General features: G+C 34.8%; 1 protein-coding gene across 1 annotated transcript; it reads right to left on the bottom strand.

Moving 5' to 3' along the window:
* Positions 1 to 1,446: 1,446 nt before the first annotated feature.
* On the bottom strand, positions 1,447 to 21,560 carry LOC129755046 (muscle M-line assembly protein unc-89-like). Its single transcript, XM_055751350.1, has 8 exons — positions 20,077 to 21,560; positions 16,029 to 16,595; positions 14,197 to 15,303; positions 13,080 to 13,838; positions 10,705 to 11,415; positions 10,455 to 10,627; positions 2,174 to 2,282; positions 1,447 to 1,685 (listed from the first exon to the last, which is right to left on the bottom strand). Exons 1-7 carry the CDS (start codon positions 21,302 to 21,304, stop codon positions 2,232 to 2,234), a joined length of 4,596 nt encoding a protein of 1,531 aa, XP_055607325.1. The 5' UTR covers positions 21,305 to 21,560; the 3' UTR covers positions 1,447 to 1,685; positions 2,174 to 2,231.
* Between the last annotated feature and the right edge of the window lie 458 nt (positions 21,561 to 22,018).

The following is a 22,018-nucleotide window of genomic DNA, read 5'->3' as shown; positions in this document are numbered from 1 at the left end:
ACATGAAGCTCTATTTGGAAATAAGAAATGAAGAAGACATCAGCATATTCCAGAATGGAATTCACATTTTCTACCTGTGGTGCAAAAAAAGCCTTCTGAAGCTCAATGTAAAAAAATGCAATTTAATATCATTTAGCAGAAAAAGAACAACACCAAACATCACAATTACACTAGGAGATCAGAATGTAGAAAAATGTGAACGAGTTAGGGATTTAGGAATTATCTTAGACTCTAAACTTACTTTCACAGACCATTACAATACTATCATCCATAGGGCAAATAACATGCTGGGCTTTATTAAGCGCTTTTGCTTTAATTTTCAAGACCCATACACAATAAAAACACTATATATTGCCTATGTAAGGTCTTTACTGGAATATTGCAGCGTTGTTTGGTCCCCTTATTCAATTTCACACGAAGAAAGAATAGAATCAGTACAAAAGCAATTTCTACTATATGCCCTTCGTAAATTAGGTTGGACATCATTTCCACTTCCATCATATAAAGCGCGCTGCATGCTCATTGACATACAAACACTAAAAGAACGCCGTGAATATGCAATGGTTTCATTTGTAAACGATATTGTTTCGCAGCGTATTGACTCAAAAGAAATTCTATCAAAATTAAACTTTTATGCACCTTCTCGGCAACTCCGAAATCGAAATTTATTTTTCATTAATCACTATCGCACAAACTACGCGAAAAACGGGCCAATAAATCGCATGATGGCCTCTTACAATCAACACTGCGAAACCATTGACTTTACAATGTCTCGGCAAAAACTCAAACAATATTTTAATCGAAGAAATCTAAACTCTTAAGGAGAAATTGTAAAGCAGACACTGCTTAAACCTATTCTTAAGGAAATGCACATGTATCAAACTAGTCTACGTTACGGTTGACGAATAAATAAATAAATAAACCGAAGTGGCCCACGGAGGCAGACTTTGTCAACGAATTAGTACCGGATAATTCGATTAAAGTGAACCAGTTTTTTTGTTATGTATGTGAAAAAAATGATTTAAAGATTTAAAGTTCTTCCTTTTTATTATTTAAAGTTATTATTATTTACCCATTGGAATAAACGGGAAATGGTAGTGAATAAATGCTTTTAAATATAAATTATATTGTATCAAAAGAAAATAACTTTGAATCCATTTAAACTGGTTTTTCTATCATTCTATGATTCATAGATTTTGTATCAAAGATTTTTCAAAAGAAAACTTCATCGAAACAAAGGAAAATGTATTTGAAACAAAGGAATTTTTATTTATCCCAAAAACAAAGGAAATTTTGCTTTGTTTTGCAGCACTTTCCTACGAAATTAAAAAATCTTTTCGCTGCGTGAACTATTTAACAAAATGTAAATTTCTAAACCACGAACTTTCCTTCTGTTTCCAGTTTATTTTCTCAAGGGCTTCTACAAAATGAATATAAAATATTAACAAAGTTTGTTCCAAATTAATTGTATTTATTTGTAAAAAAAAAAGATCTACATGTAAATAGCACAGTTCTGTATGTTTGTGATGAAATCATTTACGTTTCCCAAAATTGTTGCTTTGTGTATAACGAGAGATTTGCTATAGCGATATCTTAAAATAGTAACGATGATACTTAATTGCATTGATTGTATCCAACGTTTAATCTTATTCCTACTTCGATTTTCACCAGAATGGTCCATATTCCTAGAAAATGAAACAAGGCAATATAATGAAATCAGAAGAATTTAACACATCATGGTACTTGTTATTTACAGCATAGATACAGATAAAAATAACAATAGGTAAAAGGTGCACCAATTATTGACCTTTACACTCTTTACAAAACTAAAGTTCACATGTCGCTCTATGTCAACAAATAGCTTGTTAGCGGCGTTGTGGCCTAGGCAACCGGAGATTGTCAGAGTTATTGTTTCAACATTTTCCTAAAAAAAATCATTTCTGCATTTTCTCTTAATTCAAAACTTTCATGTTGGCCTCCTAATTTACTAGAACTTTATTGTTTCAAGAATAACGAATTGTTAGTCCGTTAGTTGTTGCAGTATGTCGGATAGTTAAAAAATTTAGACTGTATGAGGAACATAGTCAGGGTGTTGTAATGTGAGGTTCGTCATTAGTTTTAAAAGGATATGCAAATATCATGGAAAATTAAAAAAAAAACATAAAATACGTACCTCGGAGAAGACTAGTAAAACGATTGTTCATGATTTAACGCTTTTTAATGTTACGCTCTCATTCGTCTTCGTTATCTTTATCTTTTTTATGACCCTTGGGATATTTAACCTACGACAAAAAGTTTTAGATTAGTGTTTTTATTGAGAAAGATAATATTTCATTACAAATGCTAATAAAACTCCAAATGCACTTTCTTTTTTAGATTATTTTGAATGAAACTTATCAGTTCAACAATAATTTTTATAAATTCATATTTTTAATCATTATTTTATTCTTCTTATATTTCACTCTAAACAGAATAAATCTGTTCGATTTCTATTATATTTTTGAAGGCAAAAACATGTTACGAAGGAAGATTCTTAAAATAACATTGGATGAGTTATTTTCCTAACAATCAAATCCCATGAAGGAAATCAATTCCTTCCATAATTGACAATACATACACTTCATCTTGTTACTATTTTGGCTGTATCTTCAAAACTACTGGACCGATTTTTATAAATTACTAGCTGATCCGGGGTGCGTTGCAACACCTTCCAAAAATAAATGAAATTGTAAAAAATTATTTAAATTGTGTTATTTTGTAGGTATTATAAGTGCTCGGTTTATGCCAAAAAACTTGGGAAATGTTTCATACAGGTAAAAAAAAATCTGGGAAATGGTTCATTCTGGGGAAAAAAATTCTGGTAAATGATGCATTCTGGGAAAAAGAAATCTAGGAAAGTGGTTTTTTGGTGATTGAAATTCTGGTTATTTTTCATTCTGGGCAATGAATTTCGGGAAAATGGAGTACAACCGTTCTCGAGTAATGTAAAAAATTGTATAAGTGCACCCTCCCACCTTAAAATTTCCCCACAAAAAGAACAGAGGGTTCCCAAAATATCATAGAGACATTTCTCGTATCTTCTATGCCAATATCTTCCCATGCCAAATATCTTCCCATGCTAAATTTAGATCCACGTGCTTTATTTTTTTATTATTATTTTTTTATAGGAATTTAACCCATTAAGGTCATTCTTCCTCGATTTAGGTGGTGTTTAACTCATTTGGGTCATTCGTCTCGGTTCCTTTTATATTTTGTGGTATAAGCCTGTTCTGCGAAGGAAATCCAACACGTTGTTCTCCTTCTGCGGACAGTTTGATAGCATTCCCCGCATGCTCGGCGGAATGCAGCAGACCAGTCGCATGTGATATATGCTTTATAAGTTTTCCAATTGTGCTGGAAAATGTTAAGGAGCTCGTTCCCCCCTTTCTATCTCTCCACAAAAAGGAGAGAAAGGTGTCATATATTCATAGAACCCTTTCTCGCGCCCAAATACTCCTCCAAGCCAAATTTGGTTCCATTTGCTCGAATAAATAGTTCTCAAGTTATGCAATAAAACATGTATAGAAGCCCTCCCCCCTCCCTGCCTATATCCCCACTGAAAAAGGGAGTGGTAAAAATGATCATAGCCCAAGTAACACAGATTATGCCAACTAGCATTAGGAAGTTTTATCATGGTTTAATTATGGCATTTTTTGTGCAGCTCGTTTTATGGCGGTTTTATTATGGTCATGCAGAATGCTTATAATTTTTTTCCGACCATATGTTTTCAGATGGTTTTGAAAACGCTAATAAAACTTTTATTAAACATGCTGTTTAAGTCATTTTGAAAGAGTTGTGAATGCTCTTTTTAAACTATAATAAAACACAAACTTAGAAGTTTGCTCCAAGCTTTCTTTTGCATGTTCTATAATAGCACTCAGTGCATGATTTTTAAATCGCCATAAAACTTAGTGACAGTTCTCGATCAAGATGTCAAAACAGGACACGCTCAGATTAGATAGCACATATTTGAATTGGAACTCCAATTTTTACACATTTTTGGTAAGTTATGCGTGTTGGTTTTGAGTTAAAATTAAAAAAATACATCTTTGAAAACTTGAAATCGCCGAAAGTGGTATCTTTACAATATGAGTATTGAGTGAAAGGGCCCAAATAGTAGGAAAAAAAATTGTTGCTTTACGCCATCATTAATTCAAGATGGCGGCTTCCGCTTTTATTTTCAAAGCTGTAAATTACTGAAAATATCGTGAAACCTTCACAATATGGTTATTAGGTGAAAGTAATAAGAGAGTAGAATAAGAGTAGAAGTCAAATTTCGTTGCCCGTCGCCATCTTAAATCCAAGATGGCGGCTACCACTCAACTTGAAAATACTGTAAATGACTGAAAATCGCATTAAACCTATATTATAGGGGTATAAGTTGAAAGAAATCAACTGGTAGAAGTTGAATTTCGCTATCTGACGCCATCTTGAAATCCAAGATGGCGGCTTCCGCTAAACTTTAAAATGTAGTAAATGACTTAAAATTACATGAAACCCAGGTGGTAGTGGGTGGAAGGGCTTAACGAGTAGAAGTCGAATATTGCTATCTTACGCCATCTTGAAATCCAAGATGGCAGCTTTCTATAAACTTTAAAAATGCTCTAAATCATTGAATATCGCATGAAACCTCCAAAATATGGGTGTTTGTCAATTGGGATAAGCTATAAAAAGTTTATTTTTGCATTCTGACGCTATCTTGAAATCCAAGATGGTGGCTTCAGCTGAACTTAAAAATACTGTAAATGAATGAAAATAGCATGAAACTCCCAAATATATTGTATTGGGTGCTAAGGCTAAATGATAGAAGTCAAATATCTGTTTTCGCGTTTCTCTGAAAATCTGTAAGTGACTGAAAATCCCACAAAAACCACCACAATACAGACCCCGTTCGTTTTTGGCAACATTCGATTTTGGCAACATCGAATTTGGCACATGTGCCTAAATCAGACGGTTAACAGAAACAACATAACCTTATAGTTTTCGCAAGAATAAGACCAATACAATTTAAACATAATAGCATGATAGGAATAATAGAATTACATAAATGGCAAAAAAAAAACAAAACAAGAAAAGTGCTAAATACATTAGAAACATAATGAAAAAATAATAAAAGTGATTTAAAATTATCTAAATTGTCTTAAAATAGTAGTTTTAATGTAGTATTACGTGAAAAAAGTTGTGTTCAAGCGATTTTCATTGATTAACAGTATTTTAAATTCAGTGGAAGCTGCCATCTTGGATTTCAAGATGGCGTCGGAAAGAAAAAAATCGACTTTAAGTTTAGCCCTTTCACCCAATACCCGTATAGTGGTGGTTTAATGCGACTTTCTGTCAGCATTAAGCATTAAAAGTTGAGCGGATGCCGCCATCTTGGATTTCAAGATGGCGTCTGATAGCGAAATTCAACTTCTACTCGTTTAGCCCTTTCACCCGATACCCATTTTGTTGGGGTTTCATGCGATTTGAAGTCATTTACACCATTTTAAAGTTCAGCGGAAGCCGCCATCTTGGATTTCAAGATGGCGTCAGACAACGAAATTTGACTTCAACTCATGATTTATTCCACGGGTCATTCAAAACCAATCCCTTTTCATTCAAAAAGTCTGTCCTCATTTACTGTACTAATGATTAACAACTCAGAAATGAAGAACTCAACCTTAGCGTGTAATTGGTTGGCTTGCGAGAGAAACGTCAAATCGTAGCTTTTTTTGGGGTCATCATTAAACCATAATAAAACTATGAGTTGACTCACGCCATGTTGGTTGGCAAAATCGAAGGGCACAAAATGACACCATGTTGATGGATTCACAATGCAAGCATTGGAAAAAATTTTTTCAGGCCTTTTTCCATCAATTCCACCATGATTGACCATCAGATTTGACGAGGCGCATTTATTTTAAGATACTATTTCATATACATTTTACCTAAAATCTTGACTGGCAGTAGAAAAGAAGCTCAATATATGGTTAAAACATTGGTTTTTTTAGCTATTAATTTTACCAGATTATATCTGAATAATGCAATCATCATTCATCAACCATTATGGTTGCTGGAAAAAAATAAAAAAAAAACTCCGAGAACTGACAGAACCGAAAAAAAACAAAAATTTCTAACATGTTTTATAATAGCTTTTTAAAAGCTTTGGTGACCAACATTGATGACCAACGATTATATGTCTTGATGACGCTTCTAGGGTAGGGCCAAATAGCCTGATTTTGGCTTTATTAGAGTCCAGGTGATGTTATAGAATGCGCTTTAGCTTTTTATGAAGATTAATGCGATAGTCCAAACGATATTTTGCTGACCATAATAAAGCTAAAATTGTTACTTGGGAGAAACATTTCTCGTGTTCTGATACCCTTCCATGCCAAATTTGGTTCCAATATCTTGATTAGTTCTCGAGTTATGTAATGAATTGTATGGTGGACCCCCTTCCCCTTCCTATCTCCCCACTGAAAGGAGGGAGGGGTACCTAATATTCGTAGAAACATTCCTTGTGGCCAAATACCCCCACATTCCAAATTTGATACCATTTGCTTGATTGTTTCTCGAGTTAGGCAGACATTTGTTTGGGAAGCCCCCCTCCATGAGAGAGGCAGGGGTCTCAAACTATAATAGGAACCTACCCCTGCCTTCAATACCCCCGCCTGTCAAGTTTCACGCAAATCGATTCAGTAGTTTCCGATTCTATAGGGAACAGACAGACAGACAGAAATTAATTTTTATATATATTGATACTATTTTGGAATCGTTCACATGTTCGCTATCTATTTATGAATTGAAAATTTTGTTCATAATTTTAGTGGCGTCGAAAATTGGGCCGAAAGAAAAAAAATGGCGTTTTTGAACAAAGGTCGTGACCTGGTTGAATTAATGAAATTTCACTATGTCAGCTTAACTTTGGCTGGTTTAAAGATTCATTTACACAGTAAAAAAAAGTTTTTGGTTTACGATGTCATATGCCAGGAATGGAAGTATGAGAAAAAAATTAGAATTCATTGATATTCTTCTTGAAAACTTGTTTTTTTTTACTGAATAATTAGCTTATATTTATGAAAGTTAACTGAAAAATTATTTAATCTATTGTAACATGAAAATTGAAAACCAATGGGAACTAACTAAATTTTATTTTTTTTGTGATATTTTTATCACATTAAGAACCGCAAAAAACATACAACAAGAGATTAAGAAAATCGTAATTCGTAATTCGTAAGGCGTATTTCAACATAAAATGGATAAAATGTGCAGATATCAAATTCTTAAGTTTATTTTAGAAGTGAGTTAAGTGAGATTTAAAAAAAAACAGAAGTTCCTAATTGTTTGCTGTCGAAAGCGAAGTTTTGGATTTTTTATCGTGCTAATCGGATTCAGATTTAAAAGTGCTTTTTGTTCCAAATATGTGTGTTTTTAAGTATAAACAAAATGTACTGATAAATATCAGACAGCTGCTGTCCAATCTTTACAGTTTTCTAAAATTGGTTGGCGATGCGGTGTAAATTTCTTGCAGTAAAATGTTCAGCGGAAATATATTGAAGGTGAAATAAGTAAATCATCAGCAGATGTGTGTCTTGCAAAATGCACAAATGTGATCTTGTTTTTTTTCTGCGCGGTCTTCGCGAATTTTCCTTTATTACTCGGTCTACTGTTGTCTTCGATTTTTCCGCAATCCGATCTGTTTCTACAGTTTATCCGAAGCAACTAAATCAGACAGCTGATTTTCTAATCTCTCCGCATTTATTCGTGTCATCCTTAGGAAGCCGGACGATGATGCAGACCCACTCAATATGCACGGCTTCCATAGCATTGTGAATTCAGCTATATACAAATTGGTGAGTTCTTTCCATAATTTTTTCTTTTCTTGTATATATTATGTGATGTATATATTATCGATCATTTTCATTCATTATAAATTTCAAATAGCTTAACACTATCATTGGGGACAAGTGTGGAGTAGGACAGTAGACTGAGTCGATCTGGGGTCATTTTTTAATTTCTCAAACCCGGGGGCCTAAGAAGCTTCGTTTTGGTTCAAACTCATCCATGATTTTTTGCAGATTTTTTAAGTAACGTTTGCTGCCGTTCCAAGCAAAATTGACCCATCAGAAAAAATGTGCAAACGAGAAAAACGCGATTGAAATTTCAGCTATATTTCCAGTTCAAGTTATTCAATGTTTTCTGCCAAAAAAATTACATTTTCTTCTACGAACGGAAAATTAGAGCCAAAAATTCTTCGTGTGGCATGCGTAGAATCAGAACGCATATTGATGCTAGTTCTACGAAAAACTATCACACGGGTACACTTTTTCTATCATTTTAAAGGCTCGTATAGTTTCTATTTTTCCCAAAAAAACAAGTTGAACCGTTATTTTAGAAATACGATTAGTATAAATAAATAAGAAGCATTAAGAAAACTACATTCGAAATATTTCAAATATTTATTCAACGCATGTATAAAGAGAGATAGCGTCCCACCACATTCCCCCATATCAAAAAGCTCAGTTTAGCCTCCAGGTATTGGACGCTAACTGTTCTCAGCATGTTTGGTAGCAAACAAGAAAATAACATTAAAAACTAAAACGCGGACAAACTTTAATCATGCTGAGAACGTTGAAAATATTATTTACTACGAGGAAACAAAAGAGAATTTTACTCAATGAATCTCAGTGGAAGAATATTCCTTTGAAGAGATCCATTTTAATTATTTACAAATTAACTATATATTTATAAGAATTTAGAATAAAAATAAGAAAATTATCAAAATAAAAAATTACTAAATTAGTGGTTGGTTATGGTTTAGCTTTACTAAGTGAACTTTATACGAGATCTGATGTGATTGCAAAAACTGATATATCTTGTAGTCTAGTGCGGATACTTTCATGCAGCTAACTTCGTCATATAGCAAATTTTTCAGCTGACAAAAATTAGCTGTAAACAAATAATTCAAGAACGTACAAAACAAGGTGGGAACAATATTTATGTAAATATTTGACATATGAAATAAATTGCAAGCGAATCTAGTTGTTCAAAAAAAATCACAATACATGTCCCAAATCAATCGTGTGGCCATCTCCAGCTCCAAAATTTATTCTATTGGGAGTCTATGGACGCTTTAAACAAAAGGTTAAGCAAAAATGATGTTTAGAATGAAAAAAGAGCTATTTTACTGTTTTGGGGTCTGGAAGGACCAATCCACCCCCAAAACATCACCGAAAGCTTACAAAAAGTATGCAAAGTGTAGTCAGTAAATAATCAAGGCTGATAGAGGTCATTCTAACTGATAGTTATCGATGAAATACGACAAAAACACACATTCAATTGCAAATAACTCATCAAAGTCAACTCGTATCACGTCACAATCTTCTACAAACTTGTTTGTCATTGTTTCAACTACAATTCCTGAAATTCTGAGCTTTCTAGCATGCTGGAAACATATTTAAGAACACAAAGAGTGAAAGTATGTCGATCTTTCATACATTTTTTCCGAAAATCTCCATACAAATTTCAAGTCCTTTGCGCCAGCTCGTGCTTCTACCAAATGATCTGAAACTTTCAGAAAGTCATTTTTTCAACTAAATGCACCAACTCAGGGGGTGCCGCGTTTAAAAAAAATGTTGTAAAAATCATCCCATACAAATTTGGGCCATTTTAATTTACTAATTTAATTTACTAAACCATGAAAAATATCACAAACAAAGACGCCTTATGCTTTGAATGAATATTGAGGTCCTAGAAATGGTGTCTGAATGATTAAAGAATAACGCTTTTTAAGGAAAAAGCGTGATAAAATCGAATCAATAATCGTGATAAAATCGAACAAGAAATTGGTGAGTGTTAAAAACATCGAACAGTGATAAAATTGTCAAAACTACTGTAGCTGTTTTTTTTTAATATTTTTATCATGGCGGTTTTATTTAGAAGTGTCAAATAGACATTCCTTGAATAGAGCTTTTGCACAGTGCATTAGAATTAGTAAGCCGTTGGGCAAACAAAAGTGACAGCTCAATGCAAAATGAATAAGATTGGAAGGAAGAAAGTTAGTTAGAAAGTTAGAACCAGGAAGATGAAGTTAAGAGCTTTCGTCACGAAATTGAAATCACAAGTTATCTTTCAATAGTTTTGATAAATTCTTCAAAAATATGTTTCTTTCGTCGATTTGTATTCATTTCACATGGGGCTGTCACATTTGTTTGCCCAACGGCTTACTACTCATGCGCTGTGCAAAAGCCCTAAGAAAGTCTAGGATGCATTGGGGGTTAATATGTTAAGGCATTTGTAAATTTTATAAAATCTGATTCGATTTTTTTGCTCTTATTTTGATGTCTGTACAACGAAATACGTACTAGGGATGAATCATCCCAGAGGATGAAAATCCCGTACAAAAAAGAAATAAATAAATGAATCCAAATACGTACCGTAATTTTGGTGAAACATTTGTCAATACCATATCGATTCCTCGCTACAATGAAATATGGACCCGAATCAGTTGGAAGTGCTTCTTTGATGGAGAAGCGGATGTAATCATCATGAACTTCTTTGACGGTTCGAGCAGCATTTGTCACATCCTTTGATCCGTTCATCCATTGGACTGCAACAATAACAATAGAAAAAGTAATTAGTGCGTGGTAGGCCCTCCATTTTTATTCTTCATAACTGTTTACATACCTTTGGGTTTCGGTTCTCCCTGAATTTTGAACGCCATGGATATTTCCTGTCCCTGTCGAATCTTGATCTCCGGTTGCGGTCTAGACATGAAGATCGGAGGCTTACCTCCTTTGATGGCTCCTGGACTGATGATATCTACATTGGAAGATGTTTCGGCTTTGCCAAAGTTGTTGGTGGCTCTGCAAATATACTTTCCAGAAGCATCAGCCGTAGCCGCAGTAATACATAATGCAAAAATTCCATTGGTATCGCTGTAGAAGTTAAACTTCGGTGGTTTTCCTTTGACCTCATACTTGTCCTTAAACCACTGGACTTCACAATTTGGCGGAGCTTCAACGACAAGACAAATGTTACCCCCTGCTGGAATTGAATAATCGGCTAGGCCCTGGTAAAAATGTGGTAGATTGGGATTGCGATGATAAAAACTGTGAGTTCTTTCGAACAGGATTTTCTCCTTCCCCTCAAACTGAACGTTATGACTGATGGCATCGCTACAACCTCCGCTCTCAGCTTCACAAGTGTAGGTACCCGAATCAGCTTCCGAAGGTTTCGTAATAATAAGTTTGCATGTTCCGTCCGCATGATCATACTGTTCGTATTTGTCTCCGGGAATGATGTAGTCGCCATCCTTTATCCACGCGATGTTGGGACGAGGAGTTCCCCGTACGCGACATTCGAGAACAATTTCATCAGAATGAAGAGAGTAGGTTTCTATAGCAGTTCATACATAAATTCATTAGTATTCTTCAAGATATCATTAATCTTATTTAGGTAGTCAAAGTAACGAAGTCAAATCTTTCCCATAAGCATTATTTTTTTGAGGATGAAATATGAAATATGAAATTTACTAGTTTGATGGATCATTCAAAAACAGATTTTCAAACAATGTTTAATTTGAATACCGTAAACTTAGATATAATGTATTTTTCTATTGGGGCTACAGAATGAGCAACAAAATTACTTGCGGAAAAATTTGTCATTGTTACTGGATGTACGGAGTTGTATGTGTTCAAGCAGAACGTTTTCAATGTGTGTCATAGAAAATAAAAAAAATTGCGATATTTAAAACACGTAATCAGACGATCAAATAACGTAGGAGGTATTTCATTTCACCAACTAGATTTGAAGAAAATAACTAATACTGATATTGATATCGATACGTATCCACAGTCTGTACTTTCATAATTAGTTGCCTCAGAAACCTATTTATTTTAAATAAATAAAAAGGGAAGGCTTTATAGCGGCACGCTATCCAAACATACGGGAAAATTTTAACAAGAATCATTTCAGATCCCAGAGTAATCTTTTTAGCCTAGTTAACCTTATTTAATTTAGTGTTACTTACGTTCCAATCTCTTAGATAAATATTGAAAACTTGAAAAAAAAAATTAAAAAAAAATTATTTTGATTAAGGTTTCAGAAAGACATTTTGACTCATCAATAAAATTAACCAAAAAAAAAAAAAAAAACAATGATGGATGTACATACATAGCAAACTGAGAAACCGACCTTATACAAAACCATATAATCATAAACTTGAAAAAATCATTATCAGATTAAAAAAATCGACAACAATCAATTCCTCATTCATATTTCTATAGTACATCAATCCAGGGTAATAGTAGTACGTATACAGCTCGACAATTTGAACATTGGTATGAGTTGAACGTATTACTTTGGATGTCATCTTATGAAACTTTCCGCATAATTGATTAGTAATGCAATGTCTACATGTGCAAAATTTGGTGTGAATCTCTCTAGTGGTTTTTGAGATCCCAAACAAGAAGTCCAGGAAAATTCTAAAAGGAAAAATCGAACAGTTTGCTACGTATCACTTGATATAGTTGACGATCTGTGGGTGTGCCAATTTCAGCAAGTCATTCATAACATTTCTCCAGCTAACCGGCCATAGCTTCCACGAAGTGAATATTTTATTTTGGTTACTTCTGGAATAGTTCCTGATCGTGGACTGGGACATCCATTAAGGATTTGAACAAAATTTGACTCATTGAACGTGAAAAAAGGGCACTAGTATGCGCCATTTGTTTGTCTATGTTCTTCTTCTTTGTGATCTTAGAAGACTTGAGCTCTAAGCCTTTCACCTCTTCTTCTAATTGAATTATTCATCCTCATCAAAATTCACATATAATTGAATGTTTCAAAACCATTGCATAGTTGCTTCAGATTTTCTCACCAAAATGCGTTACTGGTCAGTAAATGGTGAAAGCCGGCTGAATTATCTAGCTAAGAGGTAATCCTCGCTTCACCATGATGAGCGTACATCAGGTCAACAAAATTTGAATAATGAGTTTTTTTTAACATTTCTAAACTGTTCCCGCAATCTCTGAACAAGATCCACATTATACAATTTTTACCTAGAATGGTACTGGCAAATATGGGAGGAGCAAATTTCATGTGCGGATTTTGGAAGACTGTCACAAGAGATTGGGATTCGATTGAACCAGCATAGTTTTTAACTTCTATTTTGTACAATCCAGCATCGTCCGAGCTAACGTTTACTATTTCCAGCGTTGCTTTTCCATCGCTTCTCTGCTTCTGGCGATATTTTCGACCCTGCACGAGTGGAATATCGTCTTTGTACCACCAGAACTGAGGATATTTACCATCAACGTAAATGGTAAACTTCAGATTTGAGCCCTCTAGAACCATTTTGTCTTTAAGCTTAGTGATGAACTTGAGTTTGTAGTTGTACGCATATTCTTTTTCATGCTGATTTCTTGCCTCGGACCATTTGATGAGATAATCATCCTCCGGTCTGTATTCACATTCCTTCGGACGAAGATGACGACTTCGAATCGGTTTTTCTACCTTTTTATGAAGTTCGTCTTCAAATTCCTTGATTACTTCTTCGTCGCTATTCTTGAAGTTAACATAGTGTACCATGTCGGTTTTGTCGATATCATTTCGTGCCCTGCACACATATCTTCCGCTATCCTCTTTTTGCGGTTGGAATACAGTCAATGTTTGCCTTCCATCTTCGTATCTTTTGAAAAAATATTTTGTACAATTCTTGTGTAAGAAAGTTCCGTTCACGATCCAAATAGTTTCCGGAGTCGGATCACCTCTGACAGTGCACTCCAAATAGAGTTCATCTTTGATAGGGTTGTACGATTCTGAAAATAATTATAAAATAACTATTAATTTTGTGTTTTTTTAAACAGTTGTTCTGAATTTACGATTGATGTCAACACGAATATTTGCATATTTGTATTGCTGAGTAAATTTTAATAAATTTATTTTATTTGTTATCATTCTTGCTAAATTATGGTTTTTTTTAAAATTTTTATTATAATTTATTGTGTTTTCCTGACATTATGTTTTTTTTTTTAAATGGCTTGTCTTTCTTTAATATAAATCCTATTTATCTTTCATTTTGCATTTGTTAATTTAACATGCTTCAACTTTAATGGTTTAATTTGTTTACTTTATGTGTTGCTGACGATTGTTTTCCATTTTGTTAGAATATCTTACCTTTCATAGCTCTCGTGAATACAGGCTTTTCCCCTTGTATTTCATGTTTGTAAATGGTGACTGTGCACGATTGCTCAATTTCGCCGTAAGTTGGACATTTCGCAACACATGTGTACACACCAGCATCTCTAAATTTACTCTTTTCAACCTCAAGTACACATGTCCCATTGTTGGTAGTGATATATGATAATCGCAAACCTTCGCTCTGCACTCTACCATCATGTTTCCAAACAGAGGTGATCGGCTCCGGACATTTCACGTACGAAAATAATCTGAACGTTTTACCGAGAGGAATGCGTACATTTGGCATGTTGGATACGAAATCAAATTTTTGCCTTCGCTCTAATTCTTCCACACCTAGTTCGATCAGTGTCTTTTTCCGAACGTAAAGTGGCTCTTGTTGGATGCTAGAAGTATGCGTTTTTGATTCGAGGGCTGTCTGTTCTGTAGGTTTTGGTTCTATCTTAACAGGTTCATTGACAATGACCGGGTCGTCATGTTCCGGTAGTTCTGCCACATTGGGCAGTGTAGGTACCTTAACGTTTGAAACATGACGCACGGCTTCGGGCATTTTTATATCTGCTTTTTCAGCTGATTTTGACATTGTTTCTGAACTGTCAGATTCTTCATCGGTTTGCTGAGTAGCCTCTGAGGACTCTTCGTCCGTTTTTTTGGGTGGTACTAAATGCGCAAACTCAGCGTCTACCTTTGCAAGAATGACGTCTGGATCAAAAGATGGAGCATCATCAGCTACTATTATGCCCAACTCTAACTCACGTTTGAGTTTAGCGGATGGTCTTTTCGTTTTAAGCCACTCAAAGTACTCTTCTTCACTCGAATATTTCAAATTATATACCGTTGTAGCTTCACCCAATTCATTAGTAGCTGTGCAGACGTATTCTCCGGAATCCATATAAGTAGGGTCGTAGAACACTAGTGAGGCTATATTATGCTCTGCTACTTCGTCAAAATGTTGCGAAATTCTTATATGAGGATCAGGCCATAATCCTAGTTGCCACATTCCTTTGACCCATTTAATGGTGGGAGGAGGGTTTGCGCGAATCCAAATTTCGATAGTCAAGATATTTCCAACTTGATCGTATACCTCTGCGAAATACAAAAATAAGAAATATATGAATATATTTTATTATTAACTTAGTATAACATTAGTTCAATCAATTTAGTGAGTATTTTTAAAATTAGAATGAAACTATTCGATAAAGTTACTTGCATAAAATCCTTTTCACAATAACGAATAAATCATGGATGTTGATCGATATGAACAATAGAGGGTCTGAAATAAACATTCAATGGTTTCCGGGTTTTGAAGGTTTTCAAGTGAAAATAGAGATATCTCGTTTTTCGTTTGACGCGAGTACACTTCACTGAGAAGCATAACTCAGGTGTTATTCATTTTATAAATTCTGAGTAAAGAATGTCAAACTTTGATGTTTTCGAGCTTAGATTTCTTCGCGGTCCTCAATGTGCTAAGAAGTACGTTTTGATATCAGTTGCGATAAAACTACACAAAACAGTTACTTTCTACGAATTTTTAACTACAATTTTTTGTTTGTAGAGTCAAGTCCCTGAACCACCTAGATTTGTTAGTTGTTCCTGTGACGTTCCTGTGAAGAACGCCTACACCATTTGATGCTTCAAACTTCTAAATTTAAGCTGCCTTAGGGGACAGAGGTGAGTTAGGCGTATTTGAAATTCTGGAATTATACGGTGTAGTGGAAGTGTTTTAGATTAAAAATTCCCTCATGCAAAACTGAATAAAGAATACGGAAACCTTTGAATGATTTGGAAAAAATCTAAATGTAATATCTCACCTCTTGTGCGATGCGGCACAAACACCGGTGCACACTTAGGAGTTATGCCTCTGGAATCGATCACAGTCAGGACACACGTTGTCTCAATTTGTTCGAAGCCATTTGATGCCACACATTTGTATGTTCCGGAATCCTCTCCAGAGATGTCGTTAATCCAGATACAGCCATAAGCTCCTCTGTGCAAGTCATTCATATCGATTATATGTTCGTTATATTCAAGTGGCGCATTATCCTTGTACCATGTTAGCTCAGGTTGGAAGCCTGTTGCTGCGCACATTAGTTTGAATCTGCGTCCAGCGGCGCAGGCACGGTTTGTCAGATGCACAGACCATTGGAGTTTATCACGGCTGTGCAGGATTTTCTTGTGATGATAACGTGCCATTTCATCGCCATATTGAGGAGGTGGAGGAGATTTTTCTGGTTTCTCCTTTTTCGGTCTGTACACATAGGGGGCAGGCTTTGGAGGCTCTGCGCCTTCTTGAGGTGGGCCAGCTTCGGCGGAAGGTGCTTCCTGTGTTGCTGCGGCTACTGGTTCTTGTTTAGGCTCTGGTCTCGCGCTGGGTTCATCTTCAGTATGAATGCAGGATGAATATAAGCGCATATTATACAACTGTGGATTCTCAAAAGTTCACACATATATTTGACGTTACAATAAAATTCGATAAGCTAAGAATAAATATAATATTTTTCAATCATATTTATAACAATCATAGTTGTTTGAACTATTGGTTTAATTTATTGATACAATCGAATACTCCAGTATTTTTGAGCCTCTGTTGAGATCGCAAACAAAATTAGAAAAACTGTATTATAAAAATTCGAACTTGTTCCATTGATTCGATTACTCAATATGACACTATTAGAAGTTTGCCGGCTTGTAACTTTCTCCGGGTGCATCCAAATAATACAATATCTTCGAGTACCCTCAATAAATTCTCTCTTTGATTTTGTATGATTACTGTTTTATGGACGAACTCTGAAAGCCCAGGAAAAAAAACTCCCTAATCAGACCTTGTGTTTCAATTTGACACTCCTCGCTTAAAACGCTATATCTCTCTTGTTGCTCTACCGATTTCTACTAAATTTATTGTTTCAGAAACCTCGCAATGTAACCAAATTTTTTTTCTCAGACAATATTTACCTACAGCACTTCAGTTTTCCGTTATTCAAAGTATAAGAGAAAAAAATCCGGAAAAACATGCTTCGGATAAAAAAATGATAATCAGCTACGGAATGCTAAAAAAATTCTCTTAGTGTCCAAAAAGCTGAAGTTAGAAACTATACGTTGGCCATAAGTATATATTATTTTGAAATTTTTCAAGATCATGACCACAAAAAATGTAAAACGTAAAACGTAAATGTAAAGTGGTGTAAAACATGTACTTTTCAATCAATGAATCGTCAAAATTGTTTAAGGCATACAAGATAAATTTTGAGAAGAGGATTGGAAAGCTGACGTAATTTGGCACATTTTTGCGTCTTTAGATTTTTCGAATGCAAAACACAGAATTTTCGATGAATTTTCAAAAGTAGCTGTTTTTTTAAACTTTTTGTCAATGTGTAATTTCTCTGATTTTCTTGAACTTAAATTTAACTTGACACTAGATTTTGAATATATTAATGCAAGATTTCCGCAATAAATTTATATTCATCAGAAAGGTAATTTCATACCGATTCTAGTGATGTAATTACAATAGCGCTGCGATACTATCTAAGAAACATATTTGAGATACATTATGAGATTTCTAAAAATATACATTTTATAAGAATCGGTTAAGAAACAAGAGAGATATAACGTGTAAAAATTTCAGGGACTGATGAGGGTTAATCATCAGGGTAACTTATCACACGTTTAACAAATTCTGCGGTGTTGTCAGTTGATGTGATGTAGAAAGTGCATTGTTAGAAAATGAGATTTATTGTGGGTCAAGGTTCAATTTTTGAATTTGATCTAATGACCTTTAATCCTCCGTTAACAAAGGAGACTGGGCAAATTGGTGTACACGGATGGGCCAAAAAAATCTACGGTGGTAGAAAAAAGTTATGAATCAATGGCAAAAATGATCAGCAAGCGGGAAAATTTTCAAATCTGGTAGACCTGCAGTTAGTTTTGCAAGTAAGCTTTGAACCGATTTTGTAGGAAAAACAACGTCTTTTTTCATAACTACGGTAGATCTTTTGACCCTTTACAGCAAGTAAAGACCATTGACATTTGTAGCACATTTTGAAAATTGTTTTCAAGATCTTTGGGCGTTTTATTTTTTAACAGCACTGTTTCTATTTCAGCCGTATGTGATAGAAATCGAACTATTTTTGCCTCACATCATACCAAAATAGAATACGTGTTTGAGAAAAAAAAACCGAAGGCCGAATTGAATTGAAGATCTTGAAAATGTTTTTTCATCGTAAAGTTTTTAATATGTGCTAAAAGTGTCGAAATTTCTACCACATTTTCCCAACACGAATGAACTTGCTCTTAGTGACTTTTTCTTGTTCGTCAAGATCTTTCGAACCGTATAAATATTACACATCCATGTACATCAGAAAAACCAAGTTTAATAAATTTCAACAATTTTCAACAACAAATTTTCAACAACAAAAAATTTTTTTTTTCAAATTATTTTGAAGTAATAAAAGATTATTTGTCTGCGTTTACACGACTTTGCCTAGGGCCAAAGATGGCCCAACTTGGCTGACTAGTGTATGTTACATTACATGCAAAGCGTAGAGATGATATGAAAACCTCCGAGAAAGAGCAAATTTCGAAAGAATTAACGTTTTCTTTTTTGAACATTTATAAGCTTTTCTGCAACAATTTCTGTAAGCAAAAAGTACGGGAAAAGTTTTCATTGCAAACCATAACAACACTTAGTTAACAAATTCAAAAATGTGTTTCTGAAAGATGAAAATGCCAATGATTTTTTTTAATAAACGGAATTATTCTTAAGATACTAACTACGGTTGTAGAATAAATAACAAAAAATATCTGAGCCAGCATGCAAGATATTTAATATTAAAAAAATATTATATTATATAATTTTTATCAAATTTGATTCAAAGAAATACGAATTTCAATTTAGATTCAAGAGAATGTAAGCATTTAAAAAAAAGTTTATTTTTTTTTTAATAACGAACGGAATCACATGTCTATAACTTCTCTTCTCGTTTAAAAAAGTGCAATTAGCAAATAAAGGCGTATCATCAAAACTACTGAACAGATTTTTTTTTAATTTAAAGATATTTACAAAAAAAAGAGTTATCTTCGTTGCAAAACACCTATTTTTAGGGACACATTGAATTTTGTGTCGGTTTATGAAAACTTAAAAAATCATAACCAAAATTTTGAAAAAGCATCTGATAGCAAACATTTGGACGATTTCAAAATTGTATTTACGTTTTCGAAAATCGTTTCAGCAGTTTTGATTTTGTACCAAAACTTTCTCTCCTGTTTGTTCTTTTTTTCAGTGACTCTGCTAACCCTTTTCAAAAATCTCAAAAGTAGGAATTGTAGAGTTTCTCACTTTGGAAAAAATATCAAAATTTCAGGCCATTCCTGAGATATCCAATCGAGAAGGTATAGTCCGGGTTATAAACATAGATCCTAACCGAGAAGGAAGGTTAATGGACGTAGTTCACATATAGTTTCATATTATAACCTTTACTTTATCATTATGAACAAAACTTTGGAATATGAGTAATTAAGTTATACAAAAGTAATCAAATTTTGGATTAGGTTACATCGAGCGCTACGTCGAAAAGTCGATAGATATGCTTTCACTGTAACTGGGCCAATCACTTTTAGTTGTGTGAAACGTACAGATTTTGGCACAGTATCCCATAAGTGTAATTTATTTTAGGCAATTGATGTCAATTCAACGTATCGTTTAATCGGCACTCGCGATAATCGAATGGTGTAAATGTTCTTAAAATAGATCCGGTTTTGCACACCGTATCGCAAAAAAAAACATTCCGGTAACTCAGAATTGCTGAACGCCATCACCTGAACACACACTGTAACTCCGTTTTTAATCAAAGAAATTTACATTACCTTTAATTGAAATAAATGTAGGAGGATCAGGTTTGGTTTCGAAAGGTTCATAAACTGTAAGATTGGTAGCCGTTGAAGTGTCGCCGTTCTTATTTTTGATCGTACAGCTATATTCGCCAGCATCCTTGAATTCTACATCCTTGATCTCGAGGCTTAACAAACCCTCACTTACTTTGAAAGTGTGTCTAGGGTTTTTCTCAATGTGCTCTCCATTCTTGTACCACCGCACAGTAATTCCAGGGCCAGAGACGGTGCACGTTAATCTAACAGTTGATCCCAAAGGAGCGGCTCTCGATTTCAAATGCGAAATAATCAGCGGTGGTCTCATCAGCTGACGCTGGCGCTGCCATTCTAAGTCACGTTCCCGTTCACTCATTTCGTGCACTGATTCTCGCTTAGAAGATTCCTTTTTCTCTTCTTTTGCTTTCTTTGGCTCAGGAGGAACTTCAATACTATTTATCTGCTTTTCCAAATCATCAAAGCTCTTCCACTCTGATGGGTCGAAGTCCTGTTTGATTGGGATCAACTCAACATCTGAATCATATTCTGGTGTGGGTGGTGCCTTTATTGGCTCTGGTTCGGGTGTTGGCTCTTTGGGTGGTGGAGGTGGTGTCGGCTCCCGAGACGGTACGATCTCTACTTCTTCTTCCTCTTCCTCTGGTTGTTCAGCCTCTACTGGAGCTGGTTCGGGCTCAGGAGGAGGTGGCGTTGGTTCCTTGGCTACCGGTGTCGGTGTGGGTTCCTTATCTTCAGACTTACCTTGTTCCGCTTGCTGGTCTGCTAACTCTTTTTCTGCTTCGGCTTCTGTTTTTTCGTGCTCTTCTGACGGTTTTGGAGCTTCGGTTTCAGCTATTTCTTCTTCTACGATTTCAACTTTAACGGTTGAAATGTCACCACAGCTTGCAGGGTCCAAACTACAAGAATCTGTGAAGAATAACGAAATGTACTCGTCTACATTTGTTACACCTCCAGATATGTCCATAACCAGTGCTTTGTCAATAATGGCTTTTTGTGACGCAACTTGGACATCTGGTTTTTCTCCTATTTCGAATGGAGATTTTTCTCGATGCAAGCTTCGAAAATCTCGTGGAGTGTCGCCTCGTTTAGGCACTTTTAAATATTCCAGTTGCTGTGGATCTGGAGTCAATTCAACTACTACCTCTACCTGTTCCACTTCTTCGGCCTCTTTTGCCGCTTTGCGACTTTTTCTATCTCGTTTGGGGCCCATGATTGCGTAATTTTTTAACTTATGCTTATGACCTGTGAAAAATCACTCTAAAACTTAAAACCGATCGCAACAGTATTCAACAACATAGATTTTCGTTTCACTACAGAACTTCTACAAAAAATTATGGGAAATTCGATGAAATGTATTCTAGACTTAACTACTCTATCTAGGACGTAAAAGTCTCATCAGTCCGATTCTGATGAACTATCTTCTTGCTTGGTTAAGGCATCTTTAGAAAATCCGGTGGCATGTGTCTGTTCGATTGAATCATACGAAAGAGTAAATCCTCTCACTGCACTCTGGTACATACTAGGTACTTAGACAATTGGACATGAGATTACATAGATGAGACATCTTACCGCTATAAATAACAAGTTTCAATGATTATTGATACTGTGGAGCGGATTCGAAAGGAAAATGAATTGACGAAAAACGAATGGTTCCAACACCGTTCAGCAAAAAATATCGGATTGCACGCAATCAAAAAGGATTCAATTAGATTCGAAATTAAGTTCCGTATTTCAAATTTAGTTTTTGGAATCATACACTTCTCAGAAAGAATTTTATAGGAATGTACACTAGACCGCTAAAAAAAATAACTTTTTGCTCCCATTTTTTTTGGTTATGGGTTACCAATCATCAGTGTTAAATTTGAGATGATTTAGTTGATTCCTGAGTTTGTATGGAAATTGGTATGGAAAAAGAAATTTTTGC

Source organism: Uranotaenia lowii, chromosome 3 (assembly GCF_029784155.1).
Source record: "Uranotaenia lowii strain MFRU-FL chromosome 3, ASM2978415v1, whole genome shotgun sequence".
In the NCBI taxonomy this organism is placed as follows: Eukaryota; Metazoa; Arthropoda; class Insecta; order Diptera; family Culicidae; genus Uranotaenia; species Uranotaenia lowii.
This window is presented reverse-complemented; position numbering and strand designations above follow the sequence as displayed.

Bases quoted from the DNA above. Each gene is read 5' to 3' on its own strand.
- LOC129755046 (XM_055751350.1), bottom strand. From the start codon at position 21,304: ATGGGCCCCAAACGAGATAGAAAAAGTCGCAAAGCGGCAAAAGAGGCC. The intron at 16,596-20,076 runs GTAATGTAAATT...TTCATACTGAAG, and splicing joins TACATTTATTTCAATTAAAG to ATGAACCCAGCGCGAGACCA. The intron at 15,304-16,028 runs GTGAGATATTAC...TGTATTTCGCAG, and splicing joins TGTGCCGCATCGCACAAGAG to AGGTATACGATCAAGTTGGA.